Source organism: Cephus cinctus, unplaced genomic scaffold, assembly GCF_000341935.2.
Source record: "Cephus cinctus unplaced genomic scaffold, Ccin1 Ccin1_scaffold0191, whole genome shotgun sequence".
NCBI classification, from domain to species: Eukaryota; Metazoa; Arthropoda; class Insecta; order Hymenoptera; family Cephidae; genus Cephus; species Cephus cinctus.
Genome location: NW_014332912.1, coordinates 1 through 21577, shown reverse-complemented (window position 1 = coordinate 21577; position 21577 = coordinate 1). Strand labels below are relative to the sequence as shown.

General features: G+C 36.9%; 4 protein-coding genes, 1 long non-coding RNA gene and 1 other non-coding gene across 8 annotated transcripts; 1 reads left to right on the top strand and 5 right to left on the bottom strand.

Annotated features, from left to right (window-relative positions):
- Positions 1-28: 28 nt before the first annotated feature.
- LOC107264777 (GDP-D-glucose phosphorylase 1) lies at positions 29-1701 on the bottom strand. Of its 2 annotated transcripts, XM_015733398.2 has the most exons (6): positions 1573-1701; positions 1279-1509; positions 933-1213; positions 742-844; positions 351-666; positions 29-275 (listed from the first exon to the last, which is right to left on the bottom strand). In XM_015733398.2, exons 2-6 carry the CDS (start codon positions 1474-1476, stop codon positions 112-114), a joined length of 1062 nt encoding a protein of 353 aa, XP_015588884.1. In that variant the 5' UTR covers positions 1477-1509; positions 1573-1701; the 3' UTR covers positions 29-111. The 2 variants fall into 2 exon arrangements, with proteins under 2 accessions (XP_015588884.1, XP_024937788.1); XM_025082020.1 differs by lacking the exon at positions 1573-1701 and having other exon boundaries at positions 1279-1566.
- On the bottom strand, positions 1699-5420 carry LOC107264774 (zinc finger protein 184). The gene is made up of 3 exons (XM_015733389.2): positions 4979-5420; positions 3155-4720; positions 1699-3037 (listed from the first exon to the last, which is right to left on the bottom strand). The coding sequence occupies exons 1-3, from the start codon at positions 5141-5143 to the stop codon at positions 2222-2224; spliced, it is 2547 nt and encodes an 848-aa protein (XP_015588875.1). The 5' UTR covers positions 5144-5420; the 3' UTR covers positions 1699-2221.
- On the bottom strand, positions 5418-11327 carry LOC107264775 (protein msta). Its single transcript, XM_015733390.2, has 11 exons — positions 8892-11327; positions 8273-8741; positions 7864-8208; positions 7419-7771; positions 7099-7353; positions 6772-7020; positions 6553-6706; positions 6321-6477; positions 5884-6245; positions 5706-5806; positions 5418-5640 (listed from the first exon to the last, which is right to left on the bottom strand). Exons 4-11 carry the CDS (start codon positions 7563-7565, stop codon positions 5485-5487), a joined length of 1581 nt encoding a protein of 526 aa, XP_015588876.1. The 5' UTR covers positions 7566-7771; positions 7864-8208; positions 8273-8741; positions 8892-11327; the 3' UTR covers positions 5418-5484.
- A 225-nt stretch (positions 11328-11552) lies between these two features.
- On the bottom strand, positions 11553-14466 carry LOC107264706. 2 transcript variants are annotated; one of them, XR_003058899.1, is made up of 4 exons: positions 13088-14466; positions 12852-13003; positions 12207-12766; positions 11553-12088 (listed from the first exon to the last, which is right to left on the bottom strand). It is a non-coding gene; the product is annotated as an uncharacterized LOC107264706 (transcript). The 2 variants fall into 2 exon arrangements; XR_003058898.1 differs by having other exon boundaries at positions 11553-12766; positions 13088-14462.
- Positions 14467-15940: 1474 nt separating this feature from the next.
- Positions 15941-16375, bottom strand: LOC112493613 (protein kinase C zeta type-like). The gene has a single exon (XM_025081952.1). The coding sequence runs from the start codon at positions 16373-16375 to the stop codon at positions 15941-15943; it is 435 nt and encodes a 144-aa protein (XP_024937720.1).
- Positions 16376-16696: 321 nt separating this feature from the next.
- On the top strand, positions 16697-17352 carry LOC112493917. The gene is made up of 3 exons (XR_003058900.1): positions 16697-16788; positions 16895-17090; positions 17153-17352. It is a non-coding gene; the product is annotated as an uncharacterized LOC112493917 (long non-coding RNA).
- Positions 17353-21577: the final 4225 nt, after the last annotated feature.

Here is a 21577-nt window from a genome sequence, read left to right as displayed (position 1 = left end):
ATGGTTAATAATAAAAAAACAGATTTCATTAGGAGAAAAATAAAATTGATTTATCTATATTCGTTAACACTTCTAATTATATACAGTTCTTATCATACAATTATTTACTACTCATTTTTTGTGTATAAGTAATATATCACTTGGCTCTTCTGACATAGTATTGTTCACAGCTAATTTACGTATTTTTTCCTTAACTGCATTAAATTTACTGGAACAAACTTGGTTTACAGTTGCAGCTACTTCATCCTCAGTTATGTTCTGATAAGACTGTTCAGCTGAAGCAGAACAATGAATCCTTTACACGATGGCCATTATATAAATAACTAAACTGCATTGATATAGCTACTAACATCTTATCGATAAATGTCCAAATAGTTCACACACTGCTGGAACAAAGGATCTGGTATCCTTGATACCAATACTGCTGTTTCTTCCCCAAATGTACACTCTTAAATCATTATACTCCTTATCTTTGCTTTCCATTTTCGCTCTCGTGATGTAGACATTATGGGCGATTTCGCTTTCCTGTAAATAATCAACAATCTTATACGCCCATTCAACTAATTTATAAATATTATTTCCTGGAAAAAAGGATAGTTTCAAACAAAATCCTTTAGATGGGAAATCTGTCAAGCAAAATATTGGTCCTGCTAATTGTTGAAGACCCTGAAACAAGAATGTAATTATTATGTTTTTGGATTTAAGAAAAATTAGAAACATAATTTGTATTATTTTCCTTACGATATACTCCAGAAGCATCTGATGTTTCAAATAATACAAATGCCAATGCAAATGATTAACGGATGCATGTGCGCATAAACTGTTAAAAACTGCGCGTAGATATCTGAAATTATAAAATCAAAAATTAATGTCTCTTGATAAAAAGTGTATAATGTTGTTAAAAGATATCATGAATAGTTTATCATATTTACGGTGAATTGCTCAGAAGCATTAACTCAATGATTTTGTTCAGGCTATACTTTGTTATTCTCTGTGGTAAGCATTTAAATCTTTCTGGTATAAATAAGCAGTGGCCCCATTCGATTGGACTGATATTTACTACAATCGCATCATTACCATCTTCACTTCCTACATAAAAATATATTTCCTTCTCAGAAATTTTAGTAAAATTGAAACGGCCCGGGTCAAACGATTGATTCATGGATGAAATATCTTCTGGTTGTCGTCTGTTCAAAGCTCTGTCTGTGTTCAGCTAACATATTTATAAATTAGTTAAAATATAACTAACATGATATTGAAAAATGATAATAAAATTACCTGAGCTAGAAATCGATATTGTCCTTCTAATATTTTCCATTCTTTGATATTTAACTTATAACGAAGAATACCGTTCTTTTCAGCTTGCTCCCATTTTTCTTTTAACAAAGAATCAAAGTTCGAAGCGTCTCTATTGCTGTCATCAATTATATAGTGAAAATCGTTTGAATCGTATTGAAATATTGGAATATTTGCCATTCTTCCTTGTTCTTATTACTTATTCAATTTGATCTACGATAATGCCACGTTTACTTACATTTTTTAACATAATAAACAAACCTAACCTATACTTACCTTTTCCTGTCAAACTGCTTCTGTTCATAAGCCTAGGACGCATGTCTGCAGTCATATACATATATTTATTAAAAGTAATTTCAAAAATATTTAAAGACAATTATACATGAATTAAATGCGATATTATAATGTTTGTAAAAAACTTTATTATAAAATAAGATTGTGTTCGTATTAATATAAATTTGTCTCCGTATACACACGCCATATGTGAGCTATCAGTGACATACATTGTACCTTTACAACAATCGACCAAATGCTGTCTTCAAACTATTTACAATCGCCGAAGTACTATTACCTAACAAAATTGCTATTACCTCTCTTTAAACAGCCGTTCGCAAGTGCTTCAAGCAATTGACAAAATGTAATATAAATTTTACAGTACCACTGCATTAAAGAAAAAAAACCTTTATCTCAAGTAAATAATGCCTCGAGCAATGCATTCGCGATTTAAATACATAATGTCAAGAGTAAATTAACATTGAGTTTAGAACAGCAAGCCCATCGTTAATCTTGAACGATTAGGCCCGATTATATGCTTTATCAAAAGTACCAATGTTACATCTTAAAAAAAAAAGATTTAAAATAGTAGTTTCACTGCAACTATGAACGATCCTCATAGGCATAGTATCACATATTCGCACGAGCTGTGTTACATGTTTGGATAAATTGTGTAATATGGATTCTTAAACTGTTTGGCATTGACTGTATAAACACTTGGATCATCGACAGTAAATGGTTGAATAATATTAGTAGGCATTGGTTTTTGATTATGTACGTTTGCGATCATGAATTGAGGAGTTGGCGGTACTTGTCCTGCTGGAGTCTCCTCAACTAACTTTCTTTGGGAATAAATTAACATCTGGGGTACAGGAGCGCCATTTGGATGAGTAGTATTGTCCACGGAAACCGTATAGGCTGGTACGACACCAGATACTTGCTGGGCCTTACATTTCTTAGTATGCGCATAAAGAGATCCAGCATTGTTGTATCTCTTGGTGCAAATTTTACATGCGTAAGGCCTTTGACCTGTATGAGTATAAGTATGCTCGTTTAGGGATGTTAATCGTCTGAACGATTTCATGCATATCTGGCAATGGTACTTGGCTTCGCCAGTGTGCATTGTTATATGTCTGGCTAACGTGTTAGCGCGCGCGAATGCTCTACTACAATACTGACATATATAAGGCTTTTCCCCGCTATGGGTTCGCAAATGCAATTGCAAATATGTGCTTTTAGTGAAAGCTCTACTGCATACGTTGCACACGTACGGCTTGACACCTGTATGAGTACGCATATGCGCGACCAATGAACCACTCTGGGCGAAACACTTGCTGCAAACTTCACACAGGAAACGTTTCTGAGTGTCTTTCACCCGCTTATGTCGCTCCATGTGGTTGGCTAATGATTGAGGCTGAGCAAATGCTTTTGGACACAAAGCACACTGATGAGGTCTATTGTTCTTTTCCTGTGAATCGAAATAAATGTTCTGACTATTAATGATTATCGGGATGAATAGAAACAAGCATCTTGACGATGTGTATTTATTTCGTATGTCTAGCTGTAGGATTGATAGGAAATTTACCTTCTTACGATTCTCTGAACCGTCAGTAGCTTTATTCTCGTTATCCGTATCGTCATCATCATCGTCATCCGACCTGCCAAATATTTCCTCCTTGTGTTTGGACTGCTCGTGTTCTTTTAATTTGTCTACCCTTGAGAATTCTTTACCACAAGTTGAACAATTAAATTTAAGACCACTGTGGGTTGAAATATGTCTCTTAAGGTTTCTTTTGGTTGCAAATAATTTACCACACTGTGTACACTGCAAGCCTTCTAAAGGCATGTCGTCATCGTCGTCAGATTCATTGGCCTTGGGGCTTGATAATTCGTTACGACTTTCCTGTGATTCTTCCAGGGTACCCGTTTGCTCACTAATTCCATTGAGCATTTCAGGCTTATACTCGGGATGACTTCTTGCATGAGTGATAAAGGACTTTTGATAGGTGAATTGCTTTGCACAAACTTTACATGTAAATTTATAATTTTTCTTGTCTGACTTTTGAATGTCCATTGCCACGTTACCATGCTTTTCAAGTTTTTCTAAACTCTTTTCCGAATCTGATATTTTACTCGAAATATCATCAGCTGATGATTTTTCTTCAGTTTTAGAGGAATCGTGGCTATTACCTATGTGACTTTTTAGTTTTGCTACATTAGAGAATTGTTTATCGCACATGTAACACACGTATCGTAACTTGGTTTTATGTTTGTGTACAGTCAAGTGTCTCTGTAATGCTAATCTTGACGCAAACGTCTTTATACAATGTGGACACTTTTGTCGCTGCGTTCTATTTATTAAAGGCTTCTCTTCTTCATCGCTGTCATCTGCATCAATTTTCGCCTCACGATCGTCTGTTGTATCTTGACTTGTAATGTATAATGATCGTTTTCTATTTTCCTTCTCTACTAATGCACTACTCTTAATTTCTGGTTTTACTGTTGAGTCTTCAAAACTAACATCACAACCTGAATTATCATCAGCATCAGAGAGTTCACTTTCTTCAGGTAATGATAATTCTTGCTTAACTGGCTCAGTTTCTGTTCCTGATTCATCATTCTGTATTACTTTTTCAGTTAAAATATCTGAATCTTCTGCAATATCACGTTTTTCATAATCAATTTCCTTATCATCGATATCAGTACAAGCTACATCTTCATAATTAGTTACTTCAACAGTATCACTTTGAGACTCCACCTGATTACATCCATCAGTCATTTCAAAGATGATAGTATCACGGTCATTAGTAAAGTTTTGTACAGTAAGATGTTCAATAGCTTGGACGGAGGGTCTTGTATCAGATTCCGATATGTTAATAATGTTGGAAATGTGAATACTCTCATCGTCAAGGGTATCTGCTTCTATTTCTTCATGTGGTAGTTCATCAGCTATAGCTTCCGTAATAACAGCGTTGACCGATTTTGTGAAGGACGTGCTCATAGTATCTACATCTACAGTCTCTTTGCAGGTTAAAAATTCTCGTAGCTTTGCGTCCGATTTTTCTACTTGGCATTTAAAGTCGAATGATACGTCTAAAAGACGGCGGCAAGGATAACATATTGTGGTTGGAAGGCCATCACCCTGCTCCACCTATAACACAGAAAATTTAATTACTAAAAATTGAATAGCATATTCAACGATATTCCCTATAATGTAATCAAAATATCTATAACCATGACATAGTGACATCTAAATTATTAGGTATATTTAAGCAAAGGAAGTTACTCTCATTCGTTTCATGAGTGTTTAATAAATGCAGAATAGACACCATGAAGAGTACGTTGTAGTATAATACAAGTTTCAAAATCGTTTAGTGATCCACAGAGAACGCATCACACAAAAGCTAACCTGAACAGCAGCGAACGCCATTATTTTTTGAGGTATGTCCTCCTCGTTTTCGAATAATTCCAAAAGCTCTGAACATTTTTTTAGGCATATACGACAGTCTTCGCCAGAACTTTGAACTGTCCGTCCAAGACTTTCAGATGTTTCACCACTGTTTTCCACTTCCATTTCTTTCAGAAGAAACACGGTCGCGGCTTTGAGCCCCTTTTTGCTGCGCCATTTGCTACCCGAAACATGATCGACTTTCGCATCTCGCACTTCGCTTTCGATAGGTAATCCTCGATTTATCGATGGAATGTGTTGAACATCATGAAAAGGGGTATAGCCAAAAGGAGTAATATTTTGGTATTTTAATTTTTTTTCACTGTTTGTTTAATGAGAATAAGTAACATTTCAGCAGGTGCCAATGAGGTATTAACGAAATAAATAATAATTACAGTTAAAACCATGAAAAAAATGATATTGATCACTAATAAATGATTGCACTGTGATATTGTTACGTTTTCATTTTACATAGGATTAGCTGTGTTTCGGCAAACAGTTTCGATTATTATGTCCATATTGTGAAGATTTTTTCGAGCATGAGCAGCAATTTTACCTTCTGGCAGAATTTCTGGTTCATGCTTCAATAATTCGTATGCCTCTGATAATGCCTTTTTAGATTCCTTAGTAAAATAACAGTTTATTAGGTAAAGTCCTTTTAAGCATTTTTCTACCTATGTATACGTACTATCAGTATCCCTGCAAGCTCATTTCTGCCTTGTCTTCTACCAAACTCAGCGATAGCTGCATGCATTTCAAATAGAACAAATCCTCTGACTCTGTTTTCAGCTATAATTATATCAATTTTGTAGGTGTTATGTATATAGACAATTTATACTAATTAATCTGCATGTACATTTACTTACCAGGAACAAGTGTTTTAAGTAGGTCATTAAGTTTTTTACACAGTATAATTTTTTCATTAAGTATCTCATCACTGACCATTGGCAGACCACCATCTTCTTGACCAATTATTTGTGCTAGAGCTAATTTCACATCTGTGAGATAAAAGTGATTTTCATGAAGGACGTTAGAATAATGTTGAATGAATGTTCTGCATGCTTCAACATCATCTTTCTTCATCTCTGACAAATCTATTCCAATTCTTTCCATCATTCCATCTATCGATTCCCATGTCACAGAATTAGTGCATTTATTACACAGGTAATTTGGTAGTGAATTGTCATTTGAGATAAAAGTTGGAGGAAGCATATACCCTTTGCAATCACTATGAATTCATTGATAAACATATATAAGCATATAAAAATTAATAACTTGTAGAAATAAATGCCAATGTTTGTACCCTTTGGTGCATTTCACAGCATTAAACATTGTTCCCATTTCTGTAGGATCTTTACATCGTTCACATGCACAGTTAAAGTATTTTGTTTGCATTAAATGATGTCTTCTATTAGTTACACCCCATAGAGGATCCGTATAACATATCGTAATGTGGTCGCCTGCAAATACATTATGTTAAAAGTATTAAACCACACAAGCTTTTGCTTAAATAAATATCTCAATTTCTAGTGTACCCTTAGCTATAGGTATAGCAGCACGAATCACAATGCCACCCTTGTTTGTGAAACTTTTTCTACAATTAGCTCTACAGTTATGCTCTAACATGGAAGCAAGGTCGTATACTGCCATATGGGGTACTTCTGTAGTTGGCACTTCATGACCATTAATCTGAAACGTGACTTCAGTCATTTAAAATACAATCCAAATTTAATATTTAGTTTATTTTAATAAACCTGTAGGATTCCACCAATTCTAGTCACTTCATCTTCGGTAACATGATCTATTTTAAAGAATCTTCTAACAAATTGTGCAGTATCACGTGGTTCATCAAATATGTTTGCTTTGCCCTTTGCCATTGAATGATCCTCAAGATTTATGAATTTCATATAGGATTCTGGATCATTTTCCCGAAGCCATAAAGCTCTAATTATAGGCACACAGCGGTAAGTTGGATGAGGATAGTCAAAATCTGTAATTAATACCTATGGAATATAAAGCATTTTGGACTAGTTAAATTAAGACCAGAATTTGTTTATATGCTTCATTATTAGTTTACTTACCTTTTCTTTTTTATATTTACAAGTAAATTCACATTCCGCACCATGATTTTTACAATCCTTACACAGTGGCCAACCACACTTAGTGCAAGGAACTGCTGTCTCCGCATTGAGAGGACAATAACAACCAAGACAGCCTGGAGTTATACCGTGTAAAGGACCTGTTACTAGAGGTTGATCCTCTCTCAGAATGACTTCGTCTACTTCAACTTTCCTGAGTGATATATAGTGACGACCTATTTCAGGATTCTCTGCAATCTTCAAAAAATAATCCTTACATAAACTTCTTATTATTTTTTTTCAAAAACTTCAAAACCACTTACCTTGAATGGTCTGCATGTTTTAGAGTGGCTCTTCCAATGCTGTTTTTGATGTTCGCGATTACAGTAGAAGACGCTTTTGCAAGCGCTGCATTTTTGCACAGCAGGAACATTACACACTGCACAATTTTCATTCATCGTCCCATTCATTTTGCCTCCAGGAAAATGAATTTTTTTAAGTCGGAGACTTTCAAGTCGAGTATAGAAGAAGGCCGGTACTATTTGTACGTGAAACCTCACGCTGCACTATTAATAGGTGAACTGAAATGGTCCGTTGGCTGACCCTAGTAAAAATATTTCTACGTGTGAACTATCTAACGACGCTATTGCGGTTTGTCTAACAGTTCTTAAATATTCTGGAATTCATAAACCATAAGTAATTAAAGAGATATCAATGAAGACGTTTGAGGTAAAAGAATGATTATATTAACAAGATATTTATTTATACCGTTTCTAGCTAAATGCACGTTTCAGATTTCTTTATATAAGAGTTCTGAGAGTCTTCTTCCTCCTCTTCACAGCAACTAGGAAGTAGAATTCTTCTTAACTCTGGTAGGATCGTGTTCGCGTCATATCTATCCCAGTGTATTTGTATGTTGTTTTTCATCTCAGCAATTTTCTTTGGTTCACAATACTCTCTAAGTTCATTCACAAGATCAGAAACAGTTGGTGTGAAAAGACCATAGAGTTGTCTTTTCCAACTCTATGGAAAAGACACCGATCTGGATAAAGCTCATTATAAACCAGAGCACGAGGACATAGAGGGAGACATCCCAAGTAGGTTGCTTCCAGCCTAAGGAAATTTTATTGACTATCATTTAATTTATCCCTTAGATTTAATAATGTTATTTACTTACATGGCAACGCCAAAAAATGCGTGTTTTGACGTAGATTCGACAATATCACAATTTTTGAGAAATTCATAATACTCCTTTTTTTGAATTTATATATCCAAAATGTATAATACAATCAGCTAATTCTTCCTTAGCACTTAGAAAATCTTTTGGTACCTCACCAAATTATTCTCCGAGAGTAGAAAGCTTATAATAAATTATATTCTACATCTCTTAGGACCTTTAGTGCGGTGAAACAGTTTTTGAAATTTTGATCATGCTCCCATCTATGCGGCCATACTATGGAAGACTTGTTATTAGTTCCAGTCTTTTTAAATCAATTTGAAAATATACAACTTTGCAGTTTGATGCAATTTTGTCTCTTATATTCTTCACTCGGAAATCCGGTTGCTTCTTTAAAAATAATTGTATATTATCCAAGAAAGAATCCGCGTTGTACTTTGAATTGAACAGAACAACATCAGCAACTACACTGAAACATTTTATTCGTAATGTAATATTCGATAATATCTTAACAAGTATCATTATCTTCAGTTAAATTCATTAATAAACTGTTCATTTTCATAGGAAATTGGCAACTATCAGATTGGTATCGATGGAAATCAAATGCATGGAAACTCACCAGGATAGTATTTGATTGTAGCCATATTCAAAATCCCGCTTCTTTTCACTCTGTCTTGGATATACTAGTTGATTTTCATAAAAATAAATAACTTTTCTGACACTGCGGAGGTCCTCACGTAAAGCTATCAACTCAGTTAAATATAAAATAGCCGATAAGAATAGGGTCCTGAAAGAGAGCGTAATAATTTCTCTAAAAACGTAATGGCCTGAATGAACTTCAAAACTTTGATATTACACGCTATTGCGCTAATTGTCTTATACTCAAAGGTGATATACTTTTGACCTCCTCGTCCATTTTTATATATTTATACATTTGTGCCTCACCTATACCGGCGATCTGTTGGAATAATTTCTGAAAAATAAAGAGCGCTAGTTCTGGCGCGCCAATGCCATTTCTTTGACTAGTAACATGTAGAAATCAAATTCTTCCGGAGAAAATTCTGTAACAATTACAGTCCTTACAAGAGAACTATAAATTTAAAAATTTGCATTACCTAGAGAGCGAGTAAATTAATTAAATTATATCGATAAAATACCGCTAGAGCAATCATTTTTGCGTACTTGACCAAAAATTTGAGAAATAAAATTTTTATGTTTCCAGACTTTCGTGTGAGTCCGTACTTAGTTACACTGCTCCAATATAATGAATTGTAATGAAACTCAATGGAATTAGAAACAATGGAGATCACATAAAAATTGTATTGGCTACCTTCGCTTAGCGTGTCAAGGAGCTGTTTGTGCGAGCCCCCATAAAAAAGACTCAATAAACAGTATTGTTTTGGCTGCCACTGATTAGACAAAGGACCTACATATACAATGTTCTAGTATATATCCACGATACTCTGAATCCATGTTGTGTTCGATTATATACCAGCAGTACATATTTTCTTTGGTACTGAACAGTATCCTGATGAAAAAGGAGGTAACCATAGACTACGTGACTTTAACAGCCCGTATACCTTTGATTTGTATTATCGGACTTGCGCCCTGGATACTAGTTTCGTGAGGGAGTCATGAAGATGTCTGGAAAATATATAATGAAAGCAGGGGATTGTCGTAAATTTGCTAAGGTAGCAAACTCGTGTATATAAGAGAAGATACGACATTGCACAGTGCACGCAGGGTACCCATAACGCTGCACAGTCATAACGGTTCGTCTACAGTGTCCAGGAACGTTTATGCTGCCATCTTATGTCAGACGTTAGGCAACGTCGATAAGAACGATCATCATTGTGATCGACACAGTAAATTTGTAGGAATGCATTTGCGCTCGGCCAAACAGAAAATCCAAAGCGAAATACAAGTAATCCTGATTGATTCTAAACTACTACTATTAATGGATACTTTTAAATAATGTGAGTGAGATAGATACGTGAGCCATAAAAGAATTTACAACCTATCTCTCGCTGAGTTTCTCGCGAATAACTTTCCGCCATCGGGACGTAGGACAGATGAGGGTTTACGGTGTCGCGAAAGATTAGAGTCGTTGAATGAGCAGAAGGGGTGCAATATCATGCCAACGTCGCGACGGGGAATAAAAATAATCTAAATAGAATCTGCGTTTGCGAGCCAAGCTGTGACACAGGTATATTCCGTAGCGAAAAGATTAAACTGGCGGTTATGTCGCCTCGTAGAGGCAGGAAAGATCCATTTATCGCTCACCGGATATTCCATTACTCAACCCAAGAGCACAAGGATCGCCATCACGCCACATAGGTAGGTCCATCCCACAGTATTTAAACTCTCAATAGAGGCAATTGTTTTCTGATCTACTTTTCACTCGAAATCAAGCAATGGAGTCCTCTGACGTATCTGCTCGTCTTTTAGCTGCCTCGCGCAATTAGTCAAGTCAGATAATCCTTTTCCTGCTTCGCTTTGGCTTACCGCTAGCTATAAATTTCAGTCGGTTGCAGAACTATTTCGTTTTAGCACGTCTATGTACTTGCTTCGTACCACTTTACCGTCTCACCCGGAATGCATTGTAACAATTTGTACATACAGGGGAGTTAAAAGGGTGGCGAGAAGTACCAGGAGGATGGTTGCCGACGGAGAAAGAGGAAGAGAATATCGTTGTATCCAATATCGACGTAACGTAGTTGTTTATACATGCTCAGGACGACATAAAATGGCACTCCGTTGCATAGGTATAAGATACAATATCCAAGCCTTTGGTGTATAAATATTATCATTCAAAAAATGCAGAGAAACTTTCGCGAATATAACTGTGAAAATGATTTTCTAGCATTATATGGCTGGATCGCTGGATTCCCCATTGCTATCTAAGAACTCGAATAGCGGGTGCCACGAGGTCTGATATTTCGTCGCTGAAGAGTTGGATATAAATTGGTTGTATAGAGAGGTCGGACGAGATTCCATTAGCCGCGAAGTTGGGATCTGCATTACCTTCTGTGTATCTTGAATATCGCATCGCTCAAAAACCTCTCTAGATACGTCACGTCAATTGCATCGCGGCGCCTCCCACGAAAATAGGGACTCGTGTAATTTCAACAAACGGCGTCTCGACTTCACTTGACTATGCTGACGCGACTTTGTGTCGGGGCTGGGGTATTCATGATTCCCCAATTCAATAATGTAGCTGGCATACACCAGAGACTGTATACATAACAAGTCCACATACTTCTCCATATATGTATACCCATAGTACACGAGGAGTTCGCAGTGGACATAGGTGGCAATTCTGAAAAAGAAGATTCAAATCACGTAGTGGATTAATAGTTGAGAGAAGAGAATATTACGGAAATATGCAGGTAAAGTCGATTCGGGTGATATCTAATAGTAGAAATGTCATGGCGTGACCTCTGGATCTATTGCGTGAACTATTTCGCCAACTTTATTACTTTTGTAATTCTAGCTTCTCACTGGTCGCTATTGACGGTTATTATGTAGCACGATGGCCAGTTGTATATATGCATATATATAGTATACACATATCTAATACAACAGCAGGTATATGGTACCTATCTGTATACACGTCTGTAATGAGTTTCACGTACCCATACGTATTCTCAGTGTCATAAAACTTAATGGCAGAAGTTTAGAACGGGTCTTAAGGGGCACCGTACGAGCTTCAGTTCACCAGTTTGGTACACGTGATCGTTACTTACCTTACTTACGAAGGGAACTGTACCCGAGATACAAACCTGTACGGACGTCTCGATATATCTTGATACATCCCTATAGCGTAAAGGTCGCGTTATAACGAAATATAAGCGATAGCCGGCCAGATAACGTCGTTCTATTAACGTTATCAGCCGTTGTTACGGGAAATTAATTCCTAAGCTTTCTTACGTACACCTTGGCCGCAGCGCTCGTTCCTCCGCTTATATAGTTTAAGTGCCGTAATCTGCTCTTAGCAGATTAAGGAACAGCGTATATACTTTTTAACGATAACCTTCGTGCCTGATTCTTTGACTCATCCCCTATTCAGTCGAATGGGCTAAGGGGGAGATGGAAGCTCGTGAAATTTCAATGTGGAACAAACGTAAACCTTATCCTGGGACAATTTTCCAAGTTCGTTGGCCAGAGTTTTACAGTCCTTATAACAAAACTCTATAGGACTAACAACCGTTAGTCCTCCATCCTTACTCTATGAGCTGCACTGTACGAGCAGGAAAATTTCCATTCCTCTTCAATGGAATGGTCACAAGAATTGTCAATGACGTTGGTATGTGTGCACGTAGAATGAGTGCTAAGACTGTAAGGAGATTGTTTACCATGTCGAATTGTCTTTAACCTTTTCTTTCCTCTTGTTCCTGGATATATCCATCCTTTATTTCCTATATATTTCACCCTTTCTATTTCGCAGCCCTTATTTACCTTGGGAAGATCTAGCTCCAACGTTTCTGCGAGGATCTAAAAAATATGGGGTGTACATGTAGTTATATTCGTTGAGGCATACGTGCATGTGCACGACAATAAGAATAAGATCCAGCTTTACGTTCGTATCCTGTCCAGAGGAACTTCTATAAGGTGGCGCAATCCCTTTTCAGAGCAATTTTCCCGCTTTTCCTTGACATCCGGGTACGTAGCCGCGTACGAATGCACACACTTAGAAGCTGGGACGTGGTCTGCAGACGTTTGGCTGGGCTCCTGGTGGTAAGAGACAAAATGAGAATACCGGGAGACATGAGAGAAAGAGAGATAATAGAGATATATCTCGAATGCGAATAGTACCCGAATGAACGCTGCGTTTCCTCAGCTCCCAAACGGTTATCCCACTCTCTCCCATTAGCATAGAAACATTGCCGGGCAAGTTTGCGCGAGGCAAACTGTCGTACGCAATTTTCGCGAGCGACCATCCTTAGATCCGTCGAGTGTGTTTGGATGTTTTCGTCGGTAACGGCGAGTAGCTGTTCTACGTTACCGACATCCTACCTAGCCACTACCTATTGCCGTCCGCTTGGTTATAGGTTATGTCTGACTATACGTGACACCATTCACCGACGCGAACTCCCAGTTGCATTACTACGGACTCCTCGAAGTACAGGGATTTTCGCAAGGCTACTCTGAATTGCTTGATGAAATTTCTCGATATGAATGGCCTCCGGTATTCTTACTCTCTAGCATTCTCCACCCAGAGTGGCACCCAGGGAGTATACGATAGCGATGCACTATTCTCAAGGATTGAACACTTTTATTGGATATTGCACTTGGCCAATGCATTGTTATGGACGCGCATTTTCTCGTGACGAATAATAGGATTAGCAAAATGGCATCTACGCTTAAAGGATCGGGCGACTGAAGCACTAGACTCGTCCATGGCAGTTAATCGCTTCATAGATCAATCCTATGCCTCTGTGCACATCCCTCTTAATGATAACGATTAATCATATTTCTACGTTGAGAAACTCTGCATTTTAAATATTGATTCACATTTGTTATTTGCTAACTACTCACTCCTATGCACGCATGCATGAACGTACTGTATTATTCCATGTAAATAACCATAACGTACAGTGTATTATTTTTTTCGTATTGCTCGTTTTAAAGCGTTATCTCTCCCTGAAAAATGAGAGGCGGTATTAGCCATACTGTTTCTCTCTTTTTCTTATTGCTCTTCTTATATCCGTTCGACTATGCTTTTTTCTGACAAAAAACGGAAAACGAACTAACGTGGACAGGGATATGCCTCGCGCTATTTGTAAATACCATCGTGCTTTCTTTATTCGGTTCAGTGAATATTTCAAATTCGTAAAACGTAACTCCGCGGCACTGACAAGCTTCTCTTATTCGATATTAATATTGAAGTCGGATTGCACTTTTGGAACGGTGACTTGGCATTGGAAATTTTATATTCAGATTTAGTATCCGTCGGAAGTTGTTTCTCTAGAGAATCGCAACGACCGCCCTTCCGCAATGAAGGACCTTTTATACGTTTCCGGTCGAAATATAATTGTTTCCATGATATCCAGAGACTATGATTGGATGAATTTAATATGAAAATTATTTTTCTGCAATTTCATAAGATTTTCTAAATTATTTTTATAATTGTATTATTTCTTTTAGCACTGATCCTCTTCTGATATTTATAATCCTATTGTTTGTTGTTCAGAATTTTTGTACTTTTATAATACCTATACAAAACATGTCGTATATTGTTTGTCATTTATTCATTCAAATATTTCAGACGACTACTCGAGTCGTTGGTACTTACTGCTTGCTACTAATAATTATTTTCTTTCTTCTTTTCTTTTGCAACACTTTTTTTTCTTTATTCAAGTATATTTAAGCTGTTTAAATTGAGTGGTAGGATTTAAATATTTCACATGAAATATTTTTTTTTCATCTCAATGGCCATCTTAGATATTGAACGTTATGCAGATGTTTACGAAAAAAAATCCAAATATCCGTATTAGGATATTTATCTGACATTCTTCGTCGGGAAGATCCGAATCCTGTTTGTATTTTCTATACACAAATTTTTAGATTTTTATTAAAAAAATGGGTTCAAACAAAAATATGAACGTTAAGAGAGAAACTCTTTCTAGTACATTGTTACCAATTTTCATGAATCACATTTGAAAATCACATTTTGAGAAAAACGCCTTGAAACTTTTACAAGCCGTTTTCTTACTTTGTTACTTACCTCTTGTTATCTTCAAATCGCTGTTCATATTAGCTTTTTCCATTCTACTTCTTGAATTTTTATACACTGCACAACATACTAATGTCAACAGCTCTATACTTGATGACTTCCATCGACTAACTGACGAAATTTCGCTTCATATACTTGAAAGACATGCAGGTGCTCGCACCGGCTGCTCCCCACGGTGCAGCCACTCCTGACTTAATTCTCTATAACTTTTACAATTCTTCGAATATTGCAACAAATTATTTTTCAACATTATATAATTTAAGATAATAAAAAAATCAATTTCTTGAAAATTTAACTCTGTCGAAAGCCCATACTATGTAGTCTTAACATCTTCAACGTTTCATTCATAAATTTTACACCACAGTTGGATAGACTCAACAGAATCTAAAATAAGCTATGTCTCAGTGTGAAGATAAGTTTTAAAAATTTTTACGTTGTATAACATGTTTTCATTGAACTTACATCTTATCTATATCTCTTCCATTTCCAAATGGTAATATTTTTGAGTGCAGATTATGTGAAGGTGCACAACATATGAAATATATCTAAGCCCTTCTCTATATCGAAGTTTTCAAGCGTTAGATGGAACTCTATACAGAAAATCGTTGAACTTCATTGGTATATTCTATTCTCATGAAATTTTCAATTCTCAGCATACGTTGGCGTTGGCGCAGGATTGATAAGAATGTTTAAAAAAAAGTTTTCTTTCAGACAGTCTAATAGTGCAATATAACACTGGCGACGTATCCATCATGAAGAAATGAGAAAGGAGATAATTAAATAGTAAATGTCACAATAAATACTGTATACAATTTCCCTCACCTTATATATGGTCAGAGGGGACCCATCGAATTTCATCAATTTCATTGACACGTCATTTCACTATCACACACTTTTACGAATTTCAATATCAGGTCTTCGTCACTTCTGTCTCACGTGTAACAAGTATTAACACAATCAAAACCAACGAATAAACTTTGATCGATAACCTCAGTCTCACAAGGATAGTCCGTTTCTAAGACCGGCGCTTGTTCAGTAAAAGACGAAGAGAAATTGCTAACGTCGTTTTCATCCATGAGTTTAGGAATCATAGGCGGCGTAACGCATCGACAATAAAGTTGATGGAAATTAAACGCCTTAAAAAAATCATGTCTTTTAAGCTCCTCAAATCCGTCCGGCTGTTGACAACCCAGTCTCTTCGATGGATCGAGCTGTAGAAATTTCTCAATAACATCAACACTGTCCGACGTCATCCACCATTTATAATTCAAAGACGACTTAGTCACGATTCTCCTGTAGATAGTTTCATCAATATCCACATCATCGTCCTCTTGAAACACATCGAAAGGATTACAGCCCGCGAGCATCTCGTAAATCAGAACACCCAATGCCCACCAATCAACGGCGTGACTATAGCCACAGCCTCGTATAACCTCTGGCGCTAGGAAGACTGTAGTCCCGCAAAACGTCCACGTCTTTTCTTCCTTACCGATATTACATTTGGCGAGTCCATAGTCGGCGATCTTAACATGTCCTTCATGGTCCAAGAGTATGTTGTCAGGTTTAAGATCTCTATGAATTATTCCTATCTCGTGAAGGTAATTCAGTCCCAAACTAATTTCCGCGGCGTAGAACCTGGCTTCCGTGTACGCGATCCTTTTAGTTCGCTCTAGTACCGTCACGAGGTCGCCACAGCGCACGAAGTCTATTGCAAAGACAATGTGAGTAGTGGTTTGAAAGCACGAATGGAAACCAACCAAAAATGGATGTTTAGCTATTCGTAAGTACACGGTACGTTCAGTATACGCCCATTTTAAATCAGATTTTCTCTTTATTGAACATTTTTCAATCGCCTTCAGCGCGTAAATCTGCTTTGTCTCTTTCAGAGACGCCATCATTACTTTACCGTAAGTGCCACGGCCTATAACTTTTAATAGTTCAAAATCGTCTAGGCCATATGACTCTGTCCTTGTCGTTACTGCTGCTGCTGTATTATTCTTTGGGATGGCTTTCGTCTGGTTCCCACAAAGCCTTGCGGTCGTCCTTGGTATCAAAACTGTTGCAGTCGACGACATAATTTGTGTAAGCACCTTAACGCTCTTAACCGGATCTTGAAATTTAAATCCTAGGCATTTTTCTTGCAGCTTGTTACAACAGTTTCGGTGCACGCACATCCTACACTTGATGCACTGTAACTCAGTTTGATTTGATTGAAATAATTTTTTTTTACAAGGAAAACAGAAGGCCTTTTTGCCGTACTTTGTTAATTTACATACTACATGCTTATTAACTCGAATATGACACTTCTTATACTTAAAAATATCATTTACTGCTGAGCATAGCACGTGAGGCATTTTTTTTTGAGTAATTTGTTAAAACTCAAAATTTTGATTTTCAAAGACTAACCGTAATTTTAGTCTACGACTTTAGACAGTTTCTGACAAAATCACCAATTGCTTTGTTACTCCTTGTCAAAGGCGTGAAAAAGACGAGAAACTGTGATGAAATCACAAGTTCCTTGGAGGTTGAAAACTTTATTCAAAGTTCATGAAATTTGTCAGGTCCTTCTGTATATAGGTTAGATTCGGGGGGTGGAGACAATTTTTAATTTATAGAGGGGGATGCCGAGACTATTTCATGATTGGCCATTTTTGGGATCATTCCTTAGGCCCGCAACCAATTAACGTGAAAGGGGTACCAAGCTGACTCAAAACGACTCAGCTACAGGTTCTGTTCAATTTTCGAATTTTCGCTAATATTAACAAACAAAAATTGTATTATTTAAAAAATTTTGTAAAACTGCCTAATAATTAACTAATAAGAAATTAACCAAGTACTTCAGAGCATATGACCTACTTACATACTTCATACCTCAAATTCTAAATAATCGACCTAATCTCGATTACTTGAATGGTTACGAGTATAAAATACGTGAAAATTTCGAGAAGAATAGATACCGGATATTACATTTTCAAATAATAAATTTCTCAAAGATCGTCTCTTTCCAGCATAAGAAAGCGAGTAAAGAAGCGTCGCGACGCTTGACGTGTGATATAAGAAGAAATCGAGTACAGTAGCATGACTTACTTCAAAAGGAATACGAATGACTTTTTTTTTTAAATAGCACTTTACTAGCAATTCTACGTTCCCATGTTTCCCTTAGACCACATTAGGTGAAATGTAAAAGAAATATTATTTTGGGAAATCAATCTAATTAAGGACCGCAGTGTTATTTCTGCTTCCCCTGTTCATTGATTGTCTTCGTATCTACTAATGTCACGAGCGGTAACGACAGTATCTACTGATATAAATAAAAAATTTCATAATTTCAGAAAATTCAGAATATCACCTATTTATTGGTCAAATGTCACGTATTGTTTAATTGACACGTGCTATATAGATTAGAAACATAAATCAGGTACTTCAAGTTATTGGTTCGAAATTCACAGTAGCTTAAAACCTTTCCCTCGAAAAGCACTTTCCTACGAAGACCCTACTTCATTCGTATCGATACTACGGAGAATTTCAATAAAGGTTATCATACCTTGCTTGAATATAATGAACTTGTTGGCAAATTAATTATGACTTGAAGTATCATACAATAATGAAAACCGTGTACAATAATTATACAGTGTATACTACGTACGTGTCATTTATGACCGAGTCCGTTATATGACCGCCATTAGGGAGTTTTGATGTAGGTCAAATGAGCGATTGTATATTTTATTATGCATTCCCTTCAAAATAGAGACCCGTGAACATAGACAAGTTGGTCAATTTAAAAGTACAATTGAAAGAATACAATGACCTACCTGAGGTTAATAAACCGAGGGTTACGATTAACAAGGAATTTTAATTACTCGCTAAAATATTTCATGGTAGAACTGAAACGATGATTTAAATAAATATTTATATTCCACGAAGCAGCCATGCAACGTGTCTATAATGCAAGATGCAGTCGTGCAATTTGCAAGTGTCCAGACAAGGAACCGCGAGTCTTGATCATTGTCACATTGTGTGTTAATAGCAAATTCTGAGTCAGCTTTGAAATACGATATATAAAAAATCATAAATAATGATCAAGTATTAAGAATCTTTATTAAATCGAAGAATTCCATGTTCCTTAATAATAATTATTAATACGTTTTATTATCTGTAGGAATTTTAAAATAAAAAACTTTATTAAAATTCCCAACGCTATTAATTCCCTATAGAGTGCATGGACGCTTACTTGACTACGGTAGTCCGTTTCGCCGTAAGGAAACGAGTACAAGTATTTTCCCAGGGAAAAGACGATACGTTTACCGATACGGAAATTCCACGGAAGCTGGCGCGGAAGCGGAAAATTCGCAAGATATCTCACTGAGCAATAGCATACCCGGGTAAACTAAGTCCAGGAGATAGAAAATTGCCTCTGCGCACCCTGGTGCAGAGTTATTACTTGATAACGGACCGCCATGAAATACGGGAGGCTGGGCTATCTGCGGGCGAACCTCTTTTGAAAAATCAGAACGGGTCTCGCTGTCTGCCACTTCCGCTCCTTATTTTTCGCACTTTCGTCCTGATAAAAGTATCGCCTTCCTCGCGCTTTACTATAGCTACCAGTATTCCAGTAGGAGCTATAATGATACGTATGTGTGTGTATATATATTACAGTAGTAATACGTGCCAGAAGTGGTATAAGGACTCGTTTGCGATTACAATAAAACTCAGGGCAATAGAAACTATCATGAAATTTGTGTTAGTCTCGATAAGATGGTAGCAAGAGTTATGTAATACGAGAAGGTGGTGCATAAGGTTTTTACAAGGCGCCAAACGCAAAAGCAATGGTATATTGGAATTGTTATGAGAAATCGGGCTACCGTATCTTTCCATGTTTCTTACAGATGAATCCGCAAGTAATAACGAGACTCGAGGGAAATAATGGACGAATGGTATTGATATTAACGATTCTGATTATAGCAATACAGTGCTGATATAGCAGGAGGCCATTCATATATACACCATGCACCAGTCATTCTGGTCTAACGAGCAGAGTATCGAATTGCTGATCCGACAAGGATAAAAGAGATAGAAAAAGACAGTGAAAAAGAAAAAGAAAAAATTTAAAGAAAACCGAAAAATTGGCCATCGTAGCTTTGTATGATATCCCCGGCCTATAGGTTCTACGAGAATCTCCAACAATAAATCAGAAAACGGCAGCGGAAATGATAACAATAAATACTTGGGAAAAAGACAGTGAAAAAAAAAAGAAAAAATTTAAAGAAAACCGAGAAATTGGCCATCGTAGCTTTGTACGGTATCCCCGGCCTATAGGTTCTACGAGAATCTCCAAGAATAAATCAGAAAACGGCAGCGGAAATGGTAACAATAAATACTTGAAGTGCTCGGAGACGGTTAGACGCTTGTCTCGAGGAACGACGGTTAGTAACAGCAGTCATGAGGTTTCGGAACGGTAAGAGAAGATCGACTCATCTGTCAATATTGATTTTAACAACAACGTTCCTTCAGTCAAATGCAAGTGCTGTGACTTTATTGAAAACACGAAATTCCTGGCAACAGTCAGTCCCGGACGATTCGTTAGAACTAAATCACTGCGCGAGTAGTATCGTAAGGCGCTATGGTGCCGAGCCTAACAGTATCGTGATGCTCTCTGGGAAGCGGCCATATTGGATTCCCAGTGTCCTTCGTAATCGTTCCGTGTACAACTTTAATACACAAATTGCCGATATTCCAGCATCCCTCAAGTATGAATCGTACGTAATGATAATGCTGGATGCAATGAATATTCAAGATGACATACGAGTATTGGAATATCTGAAGAAATTTCATCCACGTCCGTTTTGTCTTATTCATTTGAACAACGGAAGGGACTTAGCTTTGAATATCTACCTAGAAGCCATTGCGAATTATCTGACGAGTATCGGCAGATCTGCTATTATTATAGCGACGGATTATAATCATGAAACTGACAACTCGTTACGTCTCTACGGGTATAGTAATAATACGGAAGCTAATTGTGGTAAAGTCAGTCTCATCGATTACGGAAATTGTTCCAAGAAGGAGACACTTGATCGAATCTTTCCAAGAATTATGAATATCAATCAGTGTCCCATTAGCATGCAATTGATACCGGTACCATACAATATGGAGATATGTGAAAAAAATGGTAAGATGGAAATAAGAGGTCACGAATGGGAATTATTGCAATTTATATGTAACTAATAATCGGTAATGCCGGTCTATTATTTTAGCTCGGTTCACACCGCATATTATTCTTTTGCATAGTTTATGCCAACCGGAGACACCAATTGGAAAAGTATACATTGCACGCCGCAATTACTTTTACAATCGTATGGGCGCCACTGTGGTAGTACTTTAAAGTATAGTTATTATGGCTAGTTTCATGGAATATTCTATCGGATGCGTTGTGGACTAACCTTTAACGTGTCACGGTACAAACTTCTCGGAAGTTCTAGCATAGAGAACGAATTTATCTCTATTCCAAGTCGATGCTATTGAGATTATATTCAGTGCTCGGAGACGGTTAGACGCTTGTCTCGAGGAAC

What these genes read in the sequence shown, in the direction of transcription:
- LOC107264777 (XM_015733398.2), bottom strand. Translation starts at nt 1,476, where the DNA reads ATGGCAAATATTCCAATATTTCAATACGATTCAAACGATTTTCACTAT. An exon ending in AATATCGATTTCTAGCTCAG is followed by an intron (nt 1,214 to 1,278) that starts GTAATTTTATTA and finishes TAAATATGTTAG; the next exon opens with CTGAACACAGACAGAGCTTT. An exon ending in TGGACATTTATCGATAAGAT is followed by an intron (nt 276 to 350) that starts GTTAGTAGCTAT and finishes GTTCTGCTTCAG; the next exon opens with CTGAACAGTCTTATCAGAAC.
- LOC107264774 (XM_015733389.2), bottom strand. Translation starts at nt 5,143, where the DNA reads ATGGAAGTGGAAAACAGTGGTGAAACATCTGAAAGTCTTGGACGGACA. An exon ending in TGGCGTTCGCTGCTGTTCAG is followed by an intron (nt 4,721 to 4,978) that starts GTTAGCTTTTGT and finishes TCTGTGTTATAG; the next exon opens with GTGGAGCAGGGTGATGGCCT. An exon ending in GTTCAGAGAATCGTAAGAAG is followed by an intron (nt 3,038 to 3,154) that starts GTAAATTTCCTA and finishes TTCGATTCACAG; the next exon opens with GAAAAGAACAATAGACCTCA.
- LOC107264775 (XM_015733390.2), bottom strand. Translation starts at nt 7,565, where the DNA reads ATGAATGGGACGATGAATGAAAATTGTGCAGTGTGTAATGTTCCTGCT. An exon ending in AAACATGCAGACCATTCAAG is followed by an intron (nt 7,354 to 7,418) that starts GTAAGTGGTTTT and finishes TATTTTTTGAAG; the next exon opens with ATTGCAGAGAATCCTGAAAT. An exon ending in GAATTGGTGGAATCCTACAG is followed by an intron (nt 6,707 to 6,771) that starts GTTTATTAAAAT and finishes GTCACGTTTCAG; the next exon opens with ATTAATGGTCATGAAGTGCC.
- LOC112493613 (XM_025081952.1), bottom strand. Translation starts at nt 16,375, where the DNA reads ATGCTCGCGGGCTGTAATCCTTTCGATGTGTTTCAAGAGGACGATGAT.